Below are 24,844 nucleotides of genomic sequence, written 5' to 3' on the forward strand. Positions count from 1 at the left end.
CCCCTCACTCTCCTATGGGAACATCCGTCCCAGGATCCACTATCAGAAGCCTCACCCCCTTTCTTGTTGATAGCTCGGCCTATCAAAATCACCCATCTTGCCTTTCTGCCCTAGCTACTGGGAAGCTCAAGTCAATCTTAAATCTGAATCACAGTAGCAATTATAACGGATTCGTTTGCGTCTACCATTTTTCTGCCCGACTTTTTAATTTGCCTTTCTTCCTATCTTCTATGGAAAGAAACCACACGAAAAAGAAAAAAAAAAAAAGCCAGGGCCATTTAGATGGCGCAGTGGATAAAGTGCTCACTGCCAAGCCTGGAAACCTGAATTCAATCCCCAGAACCCATATGGTGGAGAGAGAGAACCGACTCCGCTCCCATGGTCAGGTGACAGAAAGGAATGGCCTTGGAAGGAGCTTGGCAGCACGTTGTAACATGCTCCACAGCCAACCCCAGGCCTTTCTTCTTGGTGTGCACTGTGGTCCCACGCCAGATATTAACCCCCAGGCTCCCATATAGGTGGACTTTGGGAACGGGACCTTGTTGAGGTAATATGGATTAGATGAAGTCATGGGGGGCCATCCCAGGGCAGGGAAATAGCTAAGGGAACATGAATGCCTGGCCTTACCATGCAACCCCACCGCCGTGCTACAGTGCAGCTCAAGCCCCTCACCAGATGCACCGCCTTGTGGTTGGGCTCGGGAGTCTCCAGAACAAGAGACATGTCTCTTTATTAACCACATAGTCTATGATAGTTCGATATTTAGTTACCACGAACTTAGATACTGGGTGGCCCAGAGCAACTCAACCTCCTTCTCTATACCCCAGTTCCCTTGTGTTTAAAGGATGCTCAAGCTGGGAATACTGAAGGCGTCTAATAAATGCCCACTGTAGTTATCACCACTGCTGGTCTAGCCTTGCACTCACGGTGGGCTGACTGGGACCTTGGGCATGCAGTGGTCTCTGTGGCCTGAGTCCCAGCCAGGTCGCTCCCGCTGTACAGTGCTGTGGGCACTGTCCGTACATGCACCCTTCCGCATGCTGTGTGCTCGGGAGTGTCCGGGACACCCTACCTTCGTTGCTCTCTCCGGGTGGGTGGTAGAAGGACAGTCCCAGGGAGATGATGGCTGCTATCTCCAGGATGATGAGCGTCACGTCCTGCAGCGCTTCCCATACCAGCTGCAGGAAGGTTTTTGGCTTCTTTGGAGGTATGAAGTTTTGCCCAAAAATCTGTTTCCTCTTTTCCAGGTCTGGAGCAGTGCCTGGCAAACCTGTGGACAGAGGGCAGTCGAGTTGGGCAGGGGCCAGGAGAGATGCATGCCTGTTACTGGGAGCTAAGGAAAGAACAGGCAAACATGGCAGGAACCTTTCAGGCTTTCGGCCTAAGGAGCCCAGTGTTCCAAGCAATTCATGTCCTGAGGGGCCCCCTGCTAAGTGAATGGAGGAACCTAGAAACATGGATGCTTCCAGATTCATGGTGGTACTCGTCCCCATGAACATGCATGCCGAGGAACACTTCATACACCTGATTCTTGAAATCATAGCTCAGCTCAGCCCAGCCCACTGCAGCTTGGCAGAGACATATCACACAAAGCCTCCTCCATACTAAGTGCCGAACATCTGATATAATTTACTGAGTATGGACTGAAGGTGTCCCCCTGGATGGCTGGATGGGTACACTGTCACCCAGTCACAAGGTTGAACAACTCTTAGCCAGGCCATTGTAAGCTGGGGAATCTGTGATTATCCAAGTCCAACTCCCAGGACCTGGGTCAGGGACCTGTCTTGGGTAAACACTCTCCGGAGATGTGACTAAGGCCAGAGCATCTACGATGACCCAGATGTCCCTCTGTCCAGAGATAAGTGTCCTTATGGGTGACACTGACTCAGGCTGTAAGACAGCTGTGTAAGAGGGTGGACAGAGATCAGAGGGACAGCTGCAACCAAGGATCCCAGAGTTACCAGATTCTGAAAGAAGTTAGGGATGACCTCTCCTGTTGCGTGTAGGGCAGGGTCTGGCTAGCACTCAGCTTTGGATTTGGGGCTTCAGAGCCATGAGAGAGGCAGCTATTCCTGGATCAAGGCCACCTAGTATGTGACAGTCTGCTCCAGTGAGCATGGAGGTCACCATTCAGCCTGCTTCTTCCCCGGATCTGAGTTCCCACTTCTTAAACACGGCAGCGCTTGGTGAACTGCCTCTGGGCTTTGGATGCAGCCTGACCCTCAGTTTTCCCTTCTGCTGTGAAGATAATGGCGATGGTGGTGGTGAGGGCACTTAACCCACAGGCTCGTGTGTTGCTTGAGCCAGCAAGCCTTTCGTATGCCCCTGGGCAGTGTGCAACCCTGCAGCAGAGCTGAGAATGCGACAGTGCAGCACCAGCTGGGAGCCAACCTCCCATGGGCAAACATATGCACTACTGTGAGATCCATCTTGAGGGCAGCAGGCGCTCAGGTGGTTCTGGCTGTGGTTCCTGGACCAGAGCAGCGAGCACAGCCTTGATATGCACCTGTTGGAGCAATGGGGCCCACTGACAACCCACCTGCTCTCTGAGTCTAGATAACCCTGTAGCCTCATGCACCTGACCTCTGACCTTGCAACGCTGGAAGCGCCTCATCATTTCCATATTGAAGCTGCATGTCCCCTTCTGCGGTACTGCTTCTGGTCTGACTTCTAAACTACAGCTGAGATCTCCCTTCCACCTTCTATCTCAATTCTGGTTCACCCAGGGCCCTCCCTGACTGGTTTCTGGCTCCCTCTGCTCCATATGCCCATGCTGAGCCCTCTACACGGCCTCTTCTGTGTGTTTGGACTCATCTACACAGAGATACAGATGGCTAAGGACTAGGGAGCCCCTTGGTGGATGTGCAGAGATGGGTGTGATGAGCACTAGCAGGGGAATAAGGTGCATGGCAGACACTTGGACCACAGCAGTGTCCTGTTTTGGCTTATGCTTCTTATTAACTTATAATAATAATAATTCTTGTGTGTGGATGCATGTGAGATGTGTGTGGGCACCTGTGTGTCATAGCATGTGTTTAGAGACCAGAGGAAAACTGTGGAGTGAGTTCTATTTTTCCACCTTCATGTGAGTTCTGAGACTCTTCGGTTGTCAGGCTTGCAGAGCAAGCACCTTTATCACTGGAGCCATCTTGCCAGGATCTGGCTCATTCTCTTTCGATGCCAGTGACACCCTCTTGTTCCTACACAACATACCCACTGTCTTATAGGGGCGGAAAGCAGCCACCTTACTGCTGACCCAGTCCTGGCCCCTGTGGGTTGTGGGTTTGTGGGATGAATCCTCTCTCACCCAGCTTCATGATCTGGAGCAGAGGTTGGTCTCAGAACCGTCCCGCAGGCTGGCGCAGGGGGCCTTAGACTCATCTCACTCATGACTGCAGGTCACATGTCTGAGTGCAGTGAGATCCATGCACGAAGGGCTAGGCCCCTCTAGGCTCACTTGTCTTAACAGGGAAACTAGGGTGGTGGCGTCAGGGAGGACACACCTTTCAAAAAAATTTTCATCCCTTTAGTACTTTCCTGGGAAGGCAGAAGCCCAAGGCATGCTGGGATGAGAACTGAAGATTCAGCTATTTTATTTTCTGGGACCAAGCTGGGCTGGTGTGCAGGGTGGGCATTTACAGCCCTGTGGTGTGGCTGTGGGAGGAGTCCAGAGGTCCTACCCCTTGCCAGAGGCTGGCCCAGTGGCCAGCTCCCAGGAAACTACTACTAGGGATTTGCAACAATTGGCCAAAATGGTGAAATGGGCTAAGATGCCTGGACTGCTTCTGGCCCTGTGCCCTCAGGCAGATGGTCTTCTCTCTCTGGGCCTCATTTTCCTTATGCCAGGCATTTGAATGGCAGCAATACCTTTCCTGTGTTTACAATGGCAAAGGACCCAGTGGCTGTCATTATGAACCACCCACAAGGTGCAGGGTCTCGACCTGGCCTCACACTGTAGTTGCTGGGACATTTAAAGTCTATTCATGCCCGGGCTCCAGGGCCAGTTTCTGACTGAACTGGGCAAGGCCATATTTGGAGACAGAAATAACGTCCTAGGATCTTGCTCACTGCTGGGGTAGGGTGGTCCTCAGGCTAGAAGTCTCTCCCAGGAACTGGGGAAATGCAAGTTCTCCAGTGCTACCTAGGCCCTGCATAGGTCACTGGATGGGTCTGCCACATGTGTGGTTACAAGCATCCACAAGAGGGGACAGTCCAGTCTCTAGGTGTAGCTGCTGGTCTTCAGAGGCAAGACAAGAAAAATGGCTGCTAGGTAACCTTGAGCCCAGGGTCTCTAGGAGCCATGACGCGTGTGGCCTTGGATCACTGGCCAGCTCAATGAGAAAAGCGACTGGTCCAGATGTCACGGTGGTAGGTGACAGAGTCTGGACCCAAGAAGTGAGCTCTTTGCTCAGTTCTGCAGTGTTTCCAGCTCCCATGAGACCTGTCTTACTTCTTGGAGTTTCCACGCTGCTGCCACGTTCGTAGCCTCCAGGGGGCCATAGTTGATGCAGAAAGTGCATCAGGCCAAGAACTTGACAGCCCGAGACACGTGGCTAAGGAAGGCTGGAGGAGGAAGCTAGAATTCTGGCAGGGAGAGGAGGGCTGGGGAGAGGAGAAGACAGTGGTAGGCAATCGGGACCTCACCCGTACATTCTGCTCTGAACCTGATCCTAAGCTCCTCACAACCATCCTGATTCTGGGCTACAGCGGCCTCTCTGAGTGGTTCCGAAGTCTCCCCCCTCCTCCTTTCTTGATTTCCACAGCCAAGAACAACCTAGGCTTCTCACTGTTATCTGACACCCCTCCCCCATCACCAGCTCCTACTTTCAGTCACACATTGCTCAGGCTAGCCCCTCGGGTGTCAAACCCTGACCGAAACCTGCCTTTGCTGCTACCACCTTCTGGACACTGATACCCGGAATCCTGAGGGAACCCTGAACATCTTTCCATGCTTTCCTGTCTGTTTAGGGATCAGAGATGGGGATGTGGGGGCCTCAGCTGTTCAGAGACACTTGAACACAGGGGAAGTTCCTGGAAGCCATGTGAGCTTGATTTGGCCTCTGTGGGAAAACTGCCCACATATGGGCCTCCCTCCGTTGCTTCCGCCCTCATGGCCTGGGTCTGTCAGAGCCATGGTAGGTAACAGGGATAGCTGCTATCCAGTGTACATGCTAGGCATATGTACAGCCTGTGACTACATCCTGGTTCTTGATAGGCAGGGGAGGGTTGGAAAGGCATCTCTTGATACTTGGCAATCCTAGGTGGGGTACCTGTGCATCCAGAGTGATTATAAATGCTCACAGGGCAGTGGCATGTTTACTGGTTATGTGCTGATGTGCAGATCTGGTGTGTGTACACACATACACACATACTCATACACACACATACATACACATACATGTACACACATACATGTACACACACACACACACACACACACACACACCCCTTGTGAACTCAGTGTTCATGGCAGACATGAACCTGAATGGTCACACCATTGACTGTTTTCTCTGCATGCAGAGTCCTCCAGTATGCTCATATGCACAGGGACATGATGGGGAAACACGGGCCTCTAACCTGACCCAGATGCAGATATGAGGTTCACGGATTCAAATTCCATAATGTACTTGACCTGAGTCAAACTGAGTTACTGCGAAGTCCATGGTGGGACTTCCATGGTGGGCATCTCAACTCATAGCTCCAGGATGTTCTATGTGGGCAGAGAAGGGGGCTCATAAGTAGGGGGCATGTGGGGATGGTTAGTGTGAGTCTCTAGATGCTGTGAAAATATAAATTATTTGTATTAAGGAAGAGTTAGACTCTTGGGTATGAGTTCCCAGATGAAAGAGAAAGCCAGACACTTGGCACTTAGGACAAATAGCAAACATATTATTTAGTGTGAGTGATGACCCATGTGAGCACACGACTAGTAAGGTAATTACTTGCTGTTCTCCTGAAAACAAGTTATGCTGATCTGCAATGTGTCCCCAAATTTCCTCTGGGTGTCTCTTGGATCCACCTTACAGGAGCAGCATGGTTTCATGGTTACCCAGTCAGGAAACTGAGACACCAAAACACGGAAGTGACTTGGCCTTTAAGAAGTGTGATTTGGCTGCAGAAGAGGGCTGGGCCCCCTCTCTCACCCTGGCCTCTTCATGCTATGAGATAGATCTACCGGGGTGTGACTGATGGGAAGCCCATCTCCCTCCAACTAAGCCTTGTTGTACACACACAAACTGTGACCACTCTGTACTCTGTCAACCTCATAGAAGACTCTCCATTTAGCCTGCTTCTTGATGGCTTTGCCCTTGCCCCTTAGAACAATAGAGGCCCCAAAACTTCATCCACTGCCCATAAGACTTTCCTTCAGAGGAAATGCTTCAACTCAGAAACACTGCAAGCTGCCCTTCCCCACTACCCCAGTAGGGGGCGTCCTGCACATTGGCAAGCAGGCAATGAGTATCTCTCTATGAGTATCCATTTTTTTAAAAATGGAGCCTGACTTTTCACAGTCACGACACAGCTGAAACCCAAACCGCAGAGGCCCCACGAGTGCTCTTTCAATGCTTGCTAGCTGCCTTCCACAGGACCCCGCGCCCAGGTCAAAGGCAAGAACTCTTCCTCTCTTGTGCTGCTCCAGAGACGGCCTCCCGTTCTACACAGAGCCTTGGCTGTGGATGAGTGCTAGCTCCAAGGTACCTGAAGGGGATTTGGAGAACGAAGTCATCAGGCTGAGTGTTGCTAAATATTTGTGCTGTCAGTGTGATGTGGGTTCTTCCATTAGCATAAATAAAAGCCTTATATTTCCAGGAAAAAAAAACCCTCCAAGCACTTTAAAAGCTACATTTATAGGAAAATGAGTTTCTGTCTTTGGAAATTGAGTGGGCTAAATAAACTGTGGTTCATCTAGCCCACAACAGACTCCACGGCAGTTCTTAAAACATGAGCTCGGTTTATGTTCCCCAGCACGGAAGTTTCCCCAAGGAAAGCTGGTGAGCGAAAACAAGCATCGGAACAATATGTGATATTCGACTGCATTTGTGTAAAACTGAATGCTACGTCTCTGTGGACGCACACACACACATGCAAGTGTGTGGCGAGAGGCGTGCAAAGATCTGATCCGAGCTCACGACGGTGGCACTCGCTCTCGGAAGAGGCAGCCGGACTGGCTGTGGTAGTCTGCTCTGGCTGGAATATCTGAGTTTTAACCAGGAGAATTGTGTTTTATCTGAATCATTCAAGCTTCATTTTTTAGATCAACACTAAAGAAAATGCAGTTTTTTTTTCCTATATAACTTTTAGATGAAATGGACCTGGAGATAAATAATCCTGGGTTGATAACTTCACCTCATCTGTGACCTGTGTGTCCCTGACTGGGTTATTGCAGCTCCTCCATGTCGTGGGCGGGATGGTGCCTAGTTCACAGCCTGGTCATGGAGATGAACACAAGACACGACAAGCTGGATACACGGTAGGTGCTCAGCAGATGGCCCTGTCTTCTCACCTTTCTCTTTGTATCTTGTCTACGGTGAACCGTTAGGTCCATTCTCACCTCTTTTGTTTCTTCCTTAGGGGTGGGATGGGGGAAAACAGGGTCTCACTCTGGGCTGGCCTTGAACAACTCTCAGAGATCTGCCTGCTTCTGGCTCCTGGGTGCTGGGATTAAAAGCGTGTGCCGCGATTATGCTAGAATATGCTGGGCCACCTTTAGCCTTTTAATTCTGTTGCATGTACCTAGGAAACTCTGTCTGAAGAAAACCTCACCTCTGGCCAGCCTTTTCCTGTCTGATTCCCCCAGTCAGCTGGGTCACCACCATTGCTGCCCCAGATAGCTTCACTAACTAGTCTCTCTGCTCCTGCCTGTAGTCTGTGTCTTCAGAAAGTAAGGTGTGTTGTGTTTGTGTTAAATCCATATCTACTACACTCTAGTGGCATCTATCACATACAGCTGAAAGTCACAGTCCTTACCAAGACCCAAGCCCTGGTCCCTGATGCTCCCCACTACCTCACTGCCCCATCTCCACCGTCATGCTCCAGCGACACCAACCTACTTCCTGAGGCTCTAGCACAGTTCTTCCCTGCCTCAGGGCCTTTGCATGTGCCGTTCTCTCTGCTGGGAATGCCTTCCTCTTTGGCCGAGCCTCTTCTGGGGGTCGACTCCATTTTTTAATGTTTTTCTAGCCCCTAAGCGTCCCTTCCCTTTAAATCGTTAATAACACAAGTGTTTTTCCTTATACTTGGCTCCCTTGCCAAGTGTCAGCTCCATGAGGGCAGGGACAGTGCGGCATACTTTGTTCTGAACTATAGTAGATGTTTAGTAAACACACGGCCTTTCCTAGACACAGCAGAGGTTGGCGGCAACGCTGGACTCCAGAGTGACATATTCTCCAAGACTGGAGTCTCTATGAAAGGAACTGAAGTTTGCAGGGGCACTCAGGGTCTCCTCTGGTCACCCCTTCTATGCCCAAGCTCTTGTGCCGCGGCTTTGTGTTCATGCTGACAGGAGGGGTAGGAAAGCCTCCAGGCATACCCCGGGGTCATGGAGGCCAGGCACAGGCTTGAAGAGGACATGTGCATGGGCAGCCTGAGCCTTAACTTGGATGCCTGTGACCTTCCCATCCTGATGTTACTCTTGAGAAGACTGCAGGACACTGGGTTCTTCTTGTTCTTACAAATGGTGGCTTGGGGACTAGGTCAGGAAGCAAGCTGTAGAAAGGGATGCTCTCCAACAATGAAAGAGTTCTGGGGGCTTTTGGGCGATGAGCAGAAGCTGCAGGGAGCCAGGTGTGAAGGAACTCAGGGCAGCTGGCTCAGAGTGAGTTCCTGGGGAGGGTGGCGTAGAAGCTGCAGCTGTCCCTCATCTCCCACGGGGCCTCCCAGGTCCATAGAACTCACAGGGAAAGTGGGGGTCAGGAAGGCAGGAGTCAATGGCACACTGGCACAGTGGTCACAGTGTCCCCATCATTTACCCTGCATGGTCACTGCACCATTTGCTGCTCATGGTATTCCTATGACCTCATTTTGTGAAATGTCTTATGGATGGAGAATCTGAGGCACGGAGCTGTAAGGACACCCTCCTTTGGGTGTCACCTGAGTCTACCTGAATTTAAAGCCCAGGCCCTAAAGCCTGGGATCATGTTCTTTACCCACAAACACTAAATTAGACCTTTCTAAGTGGATAAAACTTCATGAGGGAGACTGTGAATGAATGGGGATTATTCCACAGTCTGAGGGAAGAAACTGAGGCACAGAAGAAAGGGGAAAGCAGACGGACATGCTGACTCCCACCTGCAAATCCCAGCACTTGGCCGGCAGAGGCAGAAGAATTGCCAGGTGAGTTTTGGGTCAATTGGGGCTACATAGTGAGTTCAAGGACAATGTGAATGGAATAGCAAGACTCTACTTCAAAAGTGGGAGAGATAAGAGATAGAGCGTTATGAAGGCAAATCGCTGATGTGCCTGGATGGACAGCCTAGGTTGGCCAAGCAGCACACCAGCCCTTTGTTGTTTCGTTTTGTTTTTCTTGAGACAGGGTCTCACGTATCCTAGGCTACCCTTGAACTTGGTAAGGAGCGGTGGATGCTGTTGAACTTCTGAACCTCCTGCCTCCACCCCTCAAGTGCTGGGAGTACAAGCATGCACCCCACACCCTGTTTACTAGCACCGGGGATTGCACTCAGGGCTTTGGGTACTCCAGGCAGGTACTCTATGGCTGAACCACACCCCAGATCCCCAACGCTGTTGCTTTGAGAGCTAACCTTGAGGGCTTTGAACCCCGAGTGTCCCCCTAAAGGCTGTATAGCTACAGGCTCTGGAGGGGTCTAAGGAAGAACCTGAGCTCTGCCAGCTTCTAGTTGTCTGATCTTCAATGAGTTGCTGTAGCGTGGGCATTGGTTTCCTTGTGCATTAAAGCACCGACTTCCTAAGTTGAGCCTGGGGCAATTACAAAGAGTGTGCAGAATGTCCCTGCAGGGTACCCTGTGACCACCTCTTCTCTGGCCAACTCATCACATGCCAGTGAGCAGAAGCACAGGGGCCATCTTCCTTCATTTTCTGCACTCACTTGGAAGCCTAATGAGGCACTGCCGCGACCACATGCTGGGTGAAACTCTTATGGGTGCAGTTGGGTCAGGCACAGATAAAACACGGAACCATTTTTTTTTGTTCTTGGGCCTTTGAGTGCACTGTACCCAATGACTGGCCTTTCTGTTCTCCAGCTATGTGGTGTGAGCGACAGACATTCACCCTCTCTGGACTTCTCAGGACAGAGGGTGAGGAGAGGCTGTGCGACACAGACTGACATTTGGGAAACAGTAGTACCACTCCCCAGAGAGGGCACTGTCTAGGCTTGGGCAGCTGTCAAGTCCTCTGCATTGCTGGCTGTTGGAATCCTTGGGCATGGGTCAGCCTTTATAAGGCATGACATTCTTGGTGATGCTTCACCAGGCATCATAGGGATTCTGTCAGTAAAATGCCCAGTGCATTTCCCCAATGGACCCTCAAAAGGTCCCTCTGTTGCCCTCACCACAGCCTAGGCATCTGCCCTCTTCACTGCCAGGGTCTGCAGTTCAGTGTGGAGGGAATAAAATAACTCCCCTTCCTTGTGGGGCTTGGGTAAGATGCAGGGTAGGATTCAGTGAAGCCACAGTGGCTGAGGGGAAATAGCACCAGGGTGGAGCTGGGCCAAGGCTTCTGTGGGGAACCAGTCACGGCCTCTTCCTGTAAGTTAGCATCGGATATGCTGTGGTGACAGGTGCTTCTGCCTGCACTCGGGCCCACTGCTTGGCTTCCTAGAAGCACCAGAGAAAGTGCTGGATTCAGAACCCCAGGGCCCTGAATGACCCACAGGCCTCTGGTGACATCTTGGTGATATTCCTGTTGCAGCTGAGGTGGTCTCCTTTGGCAGAGAAAGGACAGAGTCTGGGCTGACTATGCTCCTGTCCCGCTGGGTTGGAAGACAGGACTTGGGACTCTAACTGCAAGGAGGTCTAGATTACGAGCTCTGACAAGAGATTGGCAGGGTCTAGACCCCAGCGCAGGAAAAAGCACAGGCTCCCTGATACTGGCCTGTCTTCTCACTCTTTTCAGATGCTGGCCTGCCATTGGTGTTGGACACTGGGATTGATTAGAGATGTCTGTCACTGCTGTGGGTTAAGTAGAGAAGGACTTGAGATGTCTTTCAATCTGTCTGTTTTCTTTTCAATACCTGGGACAGAATCTTACGGTGCATAGAAGGGAAGCCTTTTGTTGTGGTTTTGGATATTCCTGCCAGCCAAATTCATTGTTCCTTGCACATCTGTTCTTCCTCTGACTGGAGATATAGATCAACTTCCTTGGTGTTTTTTGATTTGAACTTTCTTTGCTCTTGAGGTCACACTTAAATTCAGACTCTAAGCCTTTCTCTCTTGTCTTTTTCTACAGTGGCCCCTCAGTGAGGATTCTTCCTCCCGCCCCACTTCTGACCATGTAGTCTGGGCTCACCTCCCTAAGGCACCACGGCAGACATCCACTTCTCCACTCCCTCCCTCCCCCTTTCTGTTCTTTTTGCTCACATATTAAAATAAACATTAAATAGATTCTGCATCCAGAGTGTTAGGCACGTCCTGGCTCTGAAGGGCACAGAGACCCATCTCACCCAATGTTCGAGGTGCCAAGTCTCGAATGGTGAGTTGGTGGCAAGCTGTTCTTGATTTCTCTGGAGGTGTCTTACCTCCTCTCTACTTTTCCTAGCCTAGGTCTGTTTCCTCCCCTTGACAGACACTTCTGCCACCCCCTGGACCCTTTCCACCAACCTCAGCTCTTTGCTAATAAGTTGTGAATCAATTAATCTAGCTCCAGTTTGGAGTCTATTTCTCCTCACCGGTCCTCAGCCATCCCCCAGATCTGCCTTGTGTCCACTGGTCCTGATGCTGGGCTTAGGGCTCCCGTGCCTGATCCTGTTGTGAACAGGCTGGGCATGTTAATCTCCACAGTGCCGTGTTTTTCACATCTATAAAGTGGGATTTTAGCAATACCATTCCCACAGGGCTCTTGTGAGGCAAAGATTCACCCATCACATATGTGAATCTGCCTGGAACGGTGTTTGGGGCCTGGCCAAAAACATGGGCCATCATGATAGCCATCAAAGCTCTTCCCATTACTTTTGAAGAAGATCCTTGGCTCAATTTTCCTGTGGGGGCAGAAGTTGTTCTATTTGATTTGAACTGTTTGCTTTTTCAGCTTGTGTCCATTTTGCCCTGGGGTTTCCCCTGCCTGGCTGGGAGGGGTTGTATCTTGAGGCACAGAGGCAAAGAAGGGTGGGTGCCTAGGGTGAATCATTCCCCATCTCCAGCCCCCTGCACTGGGTTGCACCTGGCTGCCTAGCAACCAAGGATGTAGCTACTTGGAATTGTACGGAAGACACGATGTTCCGAACGAACCCTTGAATCACATCCCGCCAAGTTCTGTTCAGCCTGAGGCCCAGTCATGAAGACAAAATGACAGACACTCAGGTAGAGAGGATGATGCTGGGAAGCCTAGAGCCAGGGATAGCATCAAGTTGAGCGGACAACAGTGGGTAGGCGGTGTGAGTAGCGCAGTTCAGGTCTGTGTTAACACAGTGGCCTTGCAGCATCCTCACTGGGCAAGCCACGCCTCGTATACCTCAGCTGTTCCTCCCCCAAGTGACTGAGGGCTTAGAACCCACACTGTAGGCTTTTGGTCAAAGTTAAAAAGTGTATGCAGCTACCCCACTCCCTGAAATATCCCACATTTTAGAGGACAGCCCCTTACCCCTCCACGGCCTCCACTTCTTCTGGTCCCCTAGACCCTACCCACCTCAGCCTTTGCCTGCCCTCTCTTTTCCATCCTCTGGCTCCCACTTCCTTCCTTTCTCAGGGTTCAGACACCCTGCCCTGCTGTTTCCCAAGGAAGCTTCTTGTTTCTAGAGCCTCTAGACCCCGGGCAAGCTCTTGCACTGCACTGTTCCTTGACCTTTTTCTGTCGCCCATGCTCCTATGCAAGTCCCATGAACACAGAAACATGGATATTTGCTAGTTACTATCTATAGCTCTGGGCCTGGAACTGGGCTTAGCACACAACAGGTTCCCAAGAAACACACGGATGAGTTTTAAAAGTTTTTGGGGGACTAAACCTCAATGGTAGAGATAGGCATGCCAGGGGTTACCTTTGGCAAAAACAAAACAAAACAAACAAACAAACAAACAAACAAAAAACCAGTTTCTGAACACCTGGTGCTTAACAGATGCCACAGGCTTCGGCTCCCTTGGTTACATCCTGAACTTGTTTCTTTCCACAAAGGAATCAGGCTAATGCCCTTAAACCTCAAGCTGATTGATCCAGCGTCTCCTAGAGGCGATTCTTTTCCAGACATTCATAGCGTTATTAACCCTTTCATGACTGGAAAGCATGCTAACAGAAGGCTGCCTTGTTGGTCAAGTTCAGGGACAAAGTTGAAGGTTCAGGACTGAGGCACCGTGTTTTCCCAGAGGCCTTGAAGAGCCATGTGAACTGGAGAGCTGGAAACAACTCAAGAGCTGACTGAACAGAGTTGGGGCCAGGAAGTTCGGGTCCCCGACTTCTGCCACTTGTTAGGGTGTGACCTGGCACACATTGCCTTGGCCTCCTCTCTGTTAGATGCTGCTAATACAGAAAGCAGCTGCTGGAGTGAAGGTTCTCCCTTCCCAAGCTGAACTGCTCTGCCCAGGGAGGCCTCTCTACCAGGCCCCACACAGCTGTCTGTTCTTCATTAGCGAACCGAAGCCTGGCTACTCCTACGGTGCTTGTTAGCTCACTTTGGACAAGCCTGGGTAGGTGTGGAACAATAGAGAAGCTCCAAGTTCAGGATCAAACAGTCATCAGACCCAGAGTAGGGACATGAGAGAAACAGATTCGCAGCCTGGCCCTGCAGCATCCAAACCCGCTCCCTTGCTCTGCCTGGGTAATTAAAGTTCCCGCCTCTCCGCTTGAGAGGAAGCTTTCTGCCTCCTACCAGAGCCAAACCCACATCTCAGTTAGCCTCCCTCTGTGGCTAAAGGCTAACGAGGGGCAGCTGTGGTGCATCTCTGCCAGCTCAGAGCCCTCCCTCCCCTGAACTTGGGGATCTCCCCTAGGTCTTGAGGGTCAGTGGGGTCAAAGGGACAGTTTTTCTCATCGGGGATCGGGGCCTGTTGGGGATGTGAGCAAGGAGGTTCTGGGGTGGAGATGGCTGAAGTGGGACTGGGCTGAGGGTGTTTGTGGAGCCGGGTAGAAGGGAGCCCTACACACACACACACACACACACACACACACACACACACACACAGTCTGTTTTCTAGGTGTCGGGTTTCAGAGGGAATGAAATCACCCTTGCCTTCAAGGGGTGGGAGTCCCCATACCCAGGACTGTCTCTCTGCTCAAGAGATGCTCCAGCTGCCCCTCTCCAGGGGAAGGGAGACAGACCCTCAGGCCTTCATGACTGAGAGGAAGTTTGGGAACATCAAATCCATGGTGGTGCTTAGCAGCACACCTTTGCAGGCATGTTTCTTTTTCTGCCCCAGGCCACACCCAGCACACTCCCCCAGGCCACTTCCTCCCCCCTCCACCAGATCACAGTATTGAATACCTCTTGGCTCTAGCATCAAGAGGCCTCTGTCTTGGCCACTGTACACTTTCTAGGTGCTCCCTAGAAAGGAGGGCAGTGAGGAAAAACCAGAGGTCCAGCACAAGGACAGACACCAAAGAAAATCCCAGATCACCCACTGGCCCTGGGCCAGTTTCTCCTAGAGAATCCATTTCTTTTCTATAAAATGGGAGGTTGAGAGCTGATTCTCCTGGATCTCTGTGATGTTCAGAGGCCACCAGGATTATTGTGCTCATAGAGTGACTGGCAGACCCAAGAGATAGACACAGGGGCCTGAAAACAGCCACGCGCACCCTCGGCATCCATAGACAGCTCTTTTAGCCATCTAGTAAAGAGTATGGCACAAAATAAATCCTCAGTGGTTGAGGATTTGTTCCTAACCCCTCCCTGACCTCCGAGCTCTCCGAAAGACACTTGCTCTGTCAGATCTGCCACTGAGCAGGACACACCTCAGTTTCAAGCCTTCTCTAGTATTTGGCCTGGGCTCCCACAGCCACTCCGCCCCTGTCATTTTAGGCCAGCTGTTTTCTTCTGTGTCTCATCACCTGCAGCCACAGCTGGCAATGCTCTTGGAATGCCATGGCCAAGAGAAGAAAGAGTGTACTGGCTATCCCAATACCAGGCGTGTTCTAGATGCTTCTTTTAGCCCTTACCTCTTGTACCTGTTTGCATGGAGTTGTTGCCTTTGTTGGGATGCACAGGGCAAAACATCCCCGCTCCCCCCCCCTCTCTTTCTCTCTCTCTCTCTGTGTCAGAGGTTGGTGTGATTCTTCCTCTATCACTGTCCATCTTTTATCTGAGGTGGGGTCTTTCCCCAAGTCAGCTGGGCAGTTAGCCAGCAAGTCCTGGAGATCCTTCTGTCTCCACCTGTCTGGTGCTGCTGGTACAATGTCCTGCTCATAGCTAGTTTTGTATATGTGTGCCAGGGATCAAAATGCAGGTCCTCACGTCTGTGTGCCACGCATGTTACCAATCCCGGCTCCTAGCTTCTCCCCTCCTTTAAAATGCCATTTTGCAAGGCTTATCTTTGTTATTTTATGTTCTCTATGACAATAGTTTTCTAGAATGTCTCAAATAGCTCTGTAGAGAAGCAGAGAGGGACTTCACTCCCGTCTTTACGCTGGCATTTACGAATCACCTGATATGCCCTGCTCCTGACATCACACAGGGAAGAGCTGAGACCCTGGGGGAACCCTGGCTCTCATTGGATTTCTGCCAGATGTCCAGTGAGCTTGGGATCACCTCCACCTCTTTTCAGCCCAAGCTTTTTGTTTCAACATCCAAAATCTTTGTATTCTTATTAAAACATTTTAAGTGTATTTTACTTAATTTTTTTGTGTGTGCATATATGTATGTGTGTAAATATACACACACCACACTATATGGAGATCAGAGGACACCTTGTGGGAGCTGGTTTTCTCTTCTGACATTGGGGTCCCAGGGATTGAACTCAGGTCATCCGGCTTGGCAGCAAAGCCTCTACCTGCTGAGCCATCTCTCCCCTCTTCTGACGGGCTTTCAGCCTGGGCTCTGGAGTTTCCAGCCTATCCTGAATCTCCATTCATCTCTGAACATTATCTGTGTGACCCCAGGCAGGTGATTTAACCTCCTTGTGCCTCAGTTTCCCTGTTTATAAAAATGAGGTGCTTTCACTTAATTGTATAGGGTTACTGCGAGGGCTCAGTGAGACAGTGAGGTTTGTCAGGCTCTCAGACCGCATGAAGCACCCCACTTGCTTGCTTACTTGGAGGGACTGCAACTTCTCCTTCCTGGCCCCAGCGCCAGGCCAGACCGTTTCATATTCCTCTCTTCCTCATCTCTGTGACTCTGTCCGTGCTGGGGCACCTTCCCCACAGCAACTGTTGATGTTTCAAACAGTCTTGTTCAGGTATTGCCTCCTCAGAGCAGTCTCCTGGGCCATCCAGTCAGAAATGCCTGCTCTCGGCTCTTAACCTCATGAGGAATGTCTAAAGCTGCCTCACAGAAGGGACAGGTCTTCCACCCATCAACCTGTCGGGGCTACCTGGGTAGGGATCTGTGGGGAACTCTTTTTGAGGCAGAGGCTAACGCCATCTGGGTACTGGGGAGCCACAGGTCTGGAGCGCTCATTTCCACGGGCTATAAATAACTGCCTGAAACCACGGCAGGGGCCAGGGCCGCACCAGGTGGAGTAAGGTAACCACCAAGAGGTGACGGGCCTGTGTGGATAACTCATCGGCCCTGCCCAGGCTTCTCAGGTGACAGGTGCCTGTGGAGAGAGGCAGTTTTGGCTGTCCTGAGCCACACCTGGTCCCATGGGACCCAGGCTGGCCTTAGAACTGAGGTACCACTAACGTTAGAGCTGGTCCAAACACTAAGCAATATTTCTTGTCCCTTACCCCACTTGACAGAGAGGGAAACTGAAACCCAGGTAATTGAAAATTAGGGCTCAGGCCCTTGGACTTTCAGGAACTAAGAAACCCTTGCCAGGGACCACCCGTGTGCTGGATCACTACAAAGCCAGCTGGCTAGGGCAGGGCAAAGCTCTGGTTTGAATTCTCAATGTGTCCCATGTTGGACATCCATCATCCCACATGGCAGCGACCTTTGAAAGGTGTGGTCACCTGACTTTCCCTCGGGCATAGAGCAACAGTACTGTGATGGTTCTGATAGTCGCAGTGGGTTACAGTTAGTAACCATGGCGAAGGGGGAGTTTCGAGGAAGGATGGGCTGAGCCCCTTTCCTCCTCTCTCTGTCCCCTTTTCTGGCTCTCATCCCTTCTGCCATCTTCCATCTCTCCAGACGTGTGTCCCTGATCTTGACTTTTTAACCTCTGGAACTATTAGAAATACAGTTTATAAGATGTCACTCAACAGATACCATCATACAAGACAGATGAGGATGCAGGGGGCGTGGGAGACCCAGCATCCCAGCCAGGTGCAGACTCCTGTTTTCTGGGTGCTTCCTTAGCACCCTGGGGCACTAGGGGACCTGGGATGAATTCCCATGTCTTTGGCTCATCCAGCATCTGCAGACAGACTTGCAGCGGACTCCACCCTTAGGGAGCTTGCGGGTCCTCTTCACACTCACGCAGGCAGGGCAGACCTAAGTAGTCTCACCCCAGGTGACAGTCTGAACACACGGTACAAACAAACCAACTGCATCAGTCGCTCTTTCTTTGCTGTGTCAAAATTCCCTGGCAAGAGCAATTCAAGGGAGAAGGGTTTGTTTGGCTTATCATTCGAAGAGGATGCTGGTCATTATGGAGGGCGATGGGGAGGATGTGGGCCATAGTGGAGGGTGCGATGGGGAGGATGCAGGGCATCATGGAGGGTAATTGGGAGGATGCGGGTCCTAATGGAGGGCGATGGGGAGGATGCGGGTACTCATGGAAGGTTGACGGGGAGGATGTGGGCCATCATGGAAGGCACAATGGGGAGAATGCGGGCCGTCATGGAGGGCGATGGGGAGAATGCGGAGTATCATGGAGGGCGAAGGGGAAGATGTGGGCCGTCATGGAAGGCGAGGGAGGCTACAGTAAGAAAAACTGGTGACATTGCATCCCGTTAGGAAACAGAGAGTAATGAAAGCCTGTGCAAAGCTCACTTTCTCCTTTTTATACAGTCCACGATCCCAGCCCAGGGGATGGTGTCACCCACAGTGGGCAGGTCTGTCTTAATAAACAAGATATACATATATATAATATTAATATACATAACATTAATTATATTATGTAAATTAATATACTTAATACATTACTTCATAGCAATACTTAATATATACCTTAATAAACAAGGTATATAGCTATCATATACATGACACACACACACATATATGCACATAAACATGATAACTCCCCACAGGCATGCCCAGAAGTCTGTCTCCTAGGTGCTTCTGGGTCAAGCTGACAACTGAGATTCACCACCACATCAATTAAACTCAGACTTTACAAAACCACCTACAACCTGTGGCTGGAGACCCCTGCTCTTTGAAGGCTTTTCTAGGGACTTCTCATTTCTCACACTCACCCTGATCCTTACCCCAGGTTCTTTATTCTTGCTGTTTTCCACTGAGACCGTACTTTTTCCCTATAGTTGGGCAGTCAATGCCTCCCTGTTCTTTGAGCCTAGTTCAGAGGGAGCCTCCTCCAATTTTGATGCTCCCTAGGTGGCATCAGTGCTCCTTTGACCTTCAGTGCATTCCCTCTCAAGACAGTCATTCCTGTCTGTCACATTCAGAAGCCCGGGCACATTGGGGGTACAGGCTAATGGAGAGGCTCTGAGCCTCGGTTTCCTCCTATGTTAGGTGGGATAGAAACAGTTCCTGGTTCCCAAGGCTGAAGAGGAAGCAGTGGACACAAAACTATGAAGGCTGGCAAGCTGCAGGTGTGCTCTAACTCATCTACGGTGTAACAGCTGTGGTCAGTTCCCCGCTGCAAGAACTGCTCCTACACCAGAGAGTGACGAGGCAAGCATCGTTTAAAGCCCACTTGTGACTCCCTTTGGGATCTTTAGGAGGTTGGAGGAAGGATTTCTGCCTCCGCTGCATCCTCCCCACTGGCTGGACTGGTGCCCTGACTGCCTACCAACTCTAAAGTAGTTTTTGGCTCAGTTACCCTGACCTTGGACCAGAAGTGGGTGTCCATGAAAGCTGTCTGGTCCTCAGCATCCCAGATGCATTCATGTAACACAAATATTATTCTGTTCCCTTGGGAATGTTTGGACGCTATCTCAGGTCTCTTTACAGAAGAGAAGGCATGGTTCAAACCTGTGCATAGTAAATATGCAACACATAAGACTCGAAGCCCACGTCCTTGCCTTTCGTCCCTGTTTGTGAACACAGAGGTGGGTGCCTATCTGCTCTGTAAAATGATGATGGCTCTGTTATGAGAATAAAGTGACTCTTTCACCCCACGTTTCCGTTTTCCGTGGAGCCTGCCAGGAGCCTATGCTGAAAACATTTGACCTGGACACGGCTGCCCACGGTCGGTGACAGCTGCCCAGCAGCCTTCTGCTTTAGCACCTTCACTCAGTGGGTCTGCCTAAAGCAAGGTCCCCTCCTGCAAACACCCGCTCTGTGACTTGCTGCAAGCATGGCTGTGCAAAGCATTGCTGAGTGGCTGTCAGGGCCACCATGGCCACCCGTCCCACTGAGGTCACATGGCTGTCAGGGCCACCCATTCTGCTGAGGTCACCCCAGAGCCTTCTGGTCAACTGCAGGGCGGCCCTTCCTTGGACTGCTTTGTACTTTCGCCTGTCCTCCATGACCTGTAGAGTAGTGTAACCGGGACAATCCTCAGCATGCACTTATGGGTTCCTGGCTTTAGTCTATTGATGATTCAGAGGCTGTATGGATGCCATTCTGGGGAGCTGCTTCACTGACTCACAGGGGTCTGGATCAACTTGCTTTTAAAGGACTTTTCTCCTTGGCGGAGGTGTTTCAGGGAGGGTACATATGCACTCCAAAGCAAATAGCAGGCATTTTTTAAAAAAAAAAAACCCATAGACTCCTGTGTGTTGTGCAAGATCACTTATCTGCCACGATTGGGTGCCAGTCCCTGACCACTAATGCAGACCTAACATATCCCCTTCAGCCATATAGACACCCCCAAAGAAGAATGACAACAGCTAGTGCTGAGGTCACAGCCACCATGTGTGTGTCAGGCTCAAATCACATTGTAAGATTTTCTTTGCTTCTCACAGCAATGCCATGAAGGCCACACAGTCTCATTCCATGTTATAGATGAGGAAACTGAGGTCCAGAGAGCCACAGTCAGACAGGAAGTGGAACCAAGATTTGGCCGTGACCCCCGCTAGTCTCCTCACTGCTGTAGTACCTGTCACAGGCTGGAACATGCTGGCTGCCTCGGTGTTTCCCTGGTTCTCTGGATGTGATCATAAAGGGGCTGAGTTGGGCTGCTGACTGGAGTTGGGGTGTAACTGGTGTTCTGGGCCCTTCCATGTCCCTTAGCTGTCTTCTCGATCTCTTCCCTCTATACAGGCTGAGCACTCCTCAGGAGCAAGGTGTCTGCTTTGCCTCCCCCTGATTATGTGAGCCTAGGAGCTCCTGTGGTTCTGGTTCTAGTCCCTCTTTAACCTCTATTGGCCTTTGGAGAGACAGATCTGATTGGTTAGGGAGTGGTCATGTGACCAGAGGTGGCCCAGTGAGAATCTTTGCTGGGATACAAAGGGGCGTGGTTATGAGGAAAGATGTCTTTTGCTTCTGGGGAGATTGGTAACGGGAGGGCCTGAGTCTTCCTCTCCTCTGAAACAGAGCCAACCCCAGGAGGGCAGAAGCTTAGCAGGGCAGGAGAGAAGGATGGTCATCCAGACAGCACTGAAAATCCTGGAGTCCACCATGCCTGGGGCTCACATGTCTGTGTGCAGACAGGAAATCTCTTCTATGGTAGAAGCATATGTGAGATGACTGTCCACCAATAGCAACTAGTTAATCGTTCAATGAGATTCTATTTCTTTTTCATTGCAACACTGTTTCATTGAGACACTTTCTCATGTAGCCCCGGCTGGCCTTGAACTCCCTATGTAGCCAAGGATGTCTGTGAACTTCTGGTTCTCCTGTGTCTATCTACCGAGTGCAAGATTATAGGTGTGCACCACCATGCCTGGCTTATGTGGTGCTGGGGATAGAACTCAGGCCTTGTGCAAGTCAGGCAAACACTCTACCAACTGAGTCATATTCCCAGCCCCAAGAGATGACTTTAAAAGAAAACTTCTAAAAATGTTTTGAGTTGCTCTCTCCCAGAGGCAAGAGAAGGGGATCCAAACAGCATTTCACAGAAGACCAAATCCGCAAAGGTCTCAAGATCCCTTAGCAGGAGGGCTGAGGGGAGTGCTGTCCTCTTGCCTTGGTGAGAAGGTGGCTAAATTTCACAGCCTAGGAATATCTGTGAGCCCTTATCTTCTGAGTCTCACACCATACAGGGATGAGAGTCCTACAAAGGAGCAGCAATCCTTCTAGAAAGACCTGCAGGGAATGGGGAGGCCTTGTCACCTGTTTCCAGTCTGTGGAGGTGTCCCTGTGTGCAATCTGAATCCCAGAATCCCCTGTCTCACCTTGTCTGGGATGCCACTACATCTCTGCCTGCCTTGATTTCCCAGCTGACCACTCAGGGGCCCAGTATTCTGTCGGGAAACATGCCACACGAGAATAGAAAGACAGAAGGCTCCATTCACTTCCCTGCCCCTGCTAGGTTCCCAGGCTGTGGCAAATCCAGTGATGGTTCTGGTTCTAAAGCACAGGAGCCATTTTCCATCCCAGTTCCTATGCACAAGACACAATCCATCTCCCACGAACTGTTCCTCATCCTTTGCCCCTTGCCCCATGGTGTAGGTTGGCTTGGCAGTCATCTAAAATTACCACAGGCTCCCCTTTACAGCAGCAGCATGGTGTCAAGTTCCCAGTGCTGGACTGGCCCCTTTGTCTCCCTTATTCTCCCCACCAAGAGACACTCAGTGATAAACATCCTACAGGGACCTATTGCAGGAACCCTTCCTGTGGGGCGAGGGAGGGAAGGGTGAGGGCTGCAGAGCCTACCATAGCTCAGGGCCATGCTGGGCATGGGGAATCAGAGCTACCTGTCTCATAAGTGACATAAAGTATTCCATGTCCTTTCTCCAGGTCCCAGCTCTATCCCTCGCAGGGAAGGGCACCAGGGCACACTTGTCTCTCCCTCACCCCTTCTCTCTGTGGATACTGTTTAAGCTACTATTCACTGTACCAGGCGTGGGATATCCCAGGAAACAACGCAAGCTTCTGCTCCAGGCCTGGGCCCCCAACACTGGTCACCCCACTTTCCACCTCCTCAGAGAGTACATATAATGTGCTCTGGGGTCTTATCTGCTCCCCTAACTTCAGAGACATATGTTCTGCTTTTAAAAATGCTCAGTATGGCGATGGCAAAGGTGACCTGCATCTCCTTGGCTACATCAATGGCTTATGGAATCAAATGGCCACCAGGGGCTGTTGTCACCCCTAGCCACAGATCAGGCATCAGGAGTTAGTTTCACTGAACTCTCTGAGTAGACCTTGAAGACAAAGCCACACAGAATTGAAACGCTACTATCCCAGGCTGGAAGAGTGTGGGAAGAGAAGGACCAGCAGGTGAACAGGGGAAGGCGTTTCCCAGCAGCAGATGTGGAAAGGGACCGAGTGCAGAGGGTGTGCTGGCCTCGTGGCATGTCTCTAAAGTCAGCCCTCTGGGTAGACAGCCCAGAACTGCTGGCCACAGGAGCTCAGCCCACGCCTTTGGTGCGGGAAGTGGTGCTGCAGGCAGAGCCACACTGCTGGAGGCCCCAGACCCCATCTGTCGCTCAGAGAACTTTCTGCATAAATTTAGCTGGGTGAGTGGAGACCTCCGTATGCAGGGCTGGAGCAGCTTCCTGCACTAGTCTCTGGTCTCCATAGCAGATAAATGGCAGGGGGTGTCCGAATGGCCAGTGTGAGTCTCCATTTGGAGTGGGCACAACCCAGACCATGTGACTTCTGAATTAGAGGCTGGGGCTGGGGGGGCTAAGCACTTTTTTTAAAACACAAGTTCCAGTACAGGGGGACAGATGCCGAACCTGATATAGCAGGAAGAAAAGTGTTAGGGAGCCCAATCATGCTTATGCCTGGTCCACCAGGGGGTGCCCTGGGTGTGATATTACACCCATCTAAGTGGTGGTGGTGACCTTCGCAAGTCTGCAGAAGTGGATAATTGTTTTCAGGAACACACATATGGGGGTGCCACAATACTAGCTATGAATCCAGAGAATCATATGCCATCCTTTTGGGGCAGCATGACTACCTCTTCCATAATGTCAAGAGCAAACAAGCCGCTGCTGCTGGGTGCCTAGACAATGGGCACTTGGTTTGTCTCATTCAGTGCGACTGGACTGTCATTGTCCCCTGAGTTACTCCACATTATCCTCACTGCAAGCCTAGAAGGTCACTGCTATCATCAGCGCCACCATGGAGACAAGGAAACAGGCTGAGAAGCTGAATAACATGCCCAGATCCCACAGCTGGAGAGTGGCAGTGCTGGGATTTGAACCCAGATCATCCACATCTGGAGATTTTTCAGCAGTCTGCCCTTTGGACTCTCTCCACATTTCCATCTCTGTTGCCAAACTAGAAGCGCTTTCTAGAAACCAATGCAGCAGGATTGGTTAGTCCAATGGTGGACTCTTCAGAGCTCTTTCTTTCTAGGGATCTTACATCCAGAGAAGCAAACCAAGGCCCAGAGGCACAGGGCTGGCTGGGCAATAGGCTCTCATTTACTCCTGGGACTTAGCTTCTCACCATGTCCTGTGTCTGGAGTATTGCAAAAAGCAGTATTCTGTGCCGTGCTACATGTGTTCCTGTCTCTTGCCTCCATAGCCAAATGCAAACATCTCCTCCAGGAAGCCTTCCAGATCCTCCCTTTCTACCTGCCTCCCCTCTCCTGGAAACTATCAGCTATCCCTGCACTCACTCTCAGTTATCTGTCTGCTATGTGGATGCTCAGCCATTGAGAGGCCTCCCTTTGGGCTGGGGATTCAGTGAACATATCTCAGAAGGTCACTGGGCAGCTATTTATCCTTTTTTGGTGGCAGGCACCAGGCTGGGTGCTAGGTGCATAGAGAAAGGAGACCGAGTCCCTCTCCTCAGGCTCCTACTCACTTCCTCGGCAGAAGGACAGAGCAGGTGACTATCTGAAAATGGTTCTGTTAGTGCTAGAGCTTGGTCAGGCATGGTCCCATGCCCCGGCATGCAGAGAGCGTGACTAGTCACACTAGGGTTTGTTAATCTGGGCTCCACACCTGTTAGACACCCCGACACAGTGAGCCAAATCTGTTTTTGACATCAGTTCTTTGCCTGGGGAGAGGATCACAGCTTCCATCAGCTCTCCCTAGATCTAGGGTCCAGGGATATTTAAAGCAACACCCTGATCCCCACTTTGAAGGCAAAGGCCGCGTAGGCATCTTTGCCTCCTGGCAGGCCAGGTACCAGCTGGATGGCAGGTAAACATGGTCCATTGTGCCAGAAATGAACTAGTATGAACATGGGGGCGGGAAGCAGCATCCCCAAGCAGAATCCTTACCCTTCTTAGAATGCCAGAGTCAGATTAGATGCTTCCTTTATGCCCTGCTCCCCACTGAATCATGCTGCCAGACTTCTGGCTCAGTTTATAGGCAAGGTATTAGTGAGGACAGGCAGAACAAGAAGAACCAGCCTTCCTCAGCTTTTCCTTCTGGCCCAGGAGGG

General features: G+C 51.0%; 1 protein-coding gene across 9 annotated transcripts in view; it reads right to left on the reverse strand.

Annotated features, from left to right (window-relative positions):
* The window catches only part of Atp2b2 (ATPase plasma membrane Ca2+ transporting 2), a 320,647-nt gene that overhangs the window by 84,982 nt on the left and 210,821 nt on the right, over positions 1-24,844 (reverse strand). For all 9 annotated transcript variants that reach the window (XM_026788029.1, XM_005365023.3, XM_013352966.2 and 6 more), the window contains one exon: positions 1,073-1,270. In XM_026788029.1, the coding sequence (XP_026643830.1) occupies positions 1,073-1,270 (198 nt within the window). The remainder of the gene's footprint in view (positions 1-1,072; positions 1,271-24,844) is intronic.

Source organism: Microtus ochrogaster, unplaced genomic scaffold (assembly GCF_000317375.1).
Source record: "Microtus ochrogaster isolate Prairie Vole_2 unplaced genomic scaffold, MicOch1.0 UNK1, whole genome shotgun sequence".
NCBI lineage: Eukaryota > Metazoa > Chordata > Mammalia > Rodentia > Cricetidae > Microtus > Microtus ochrogaster.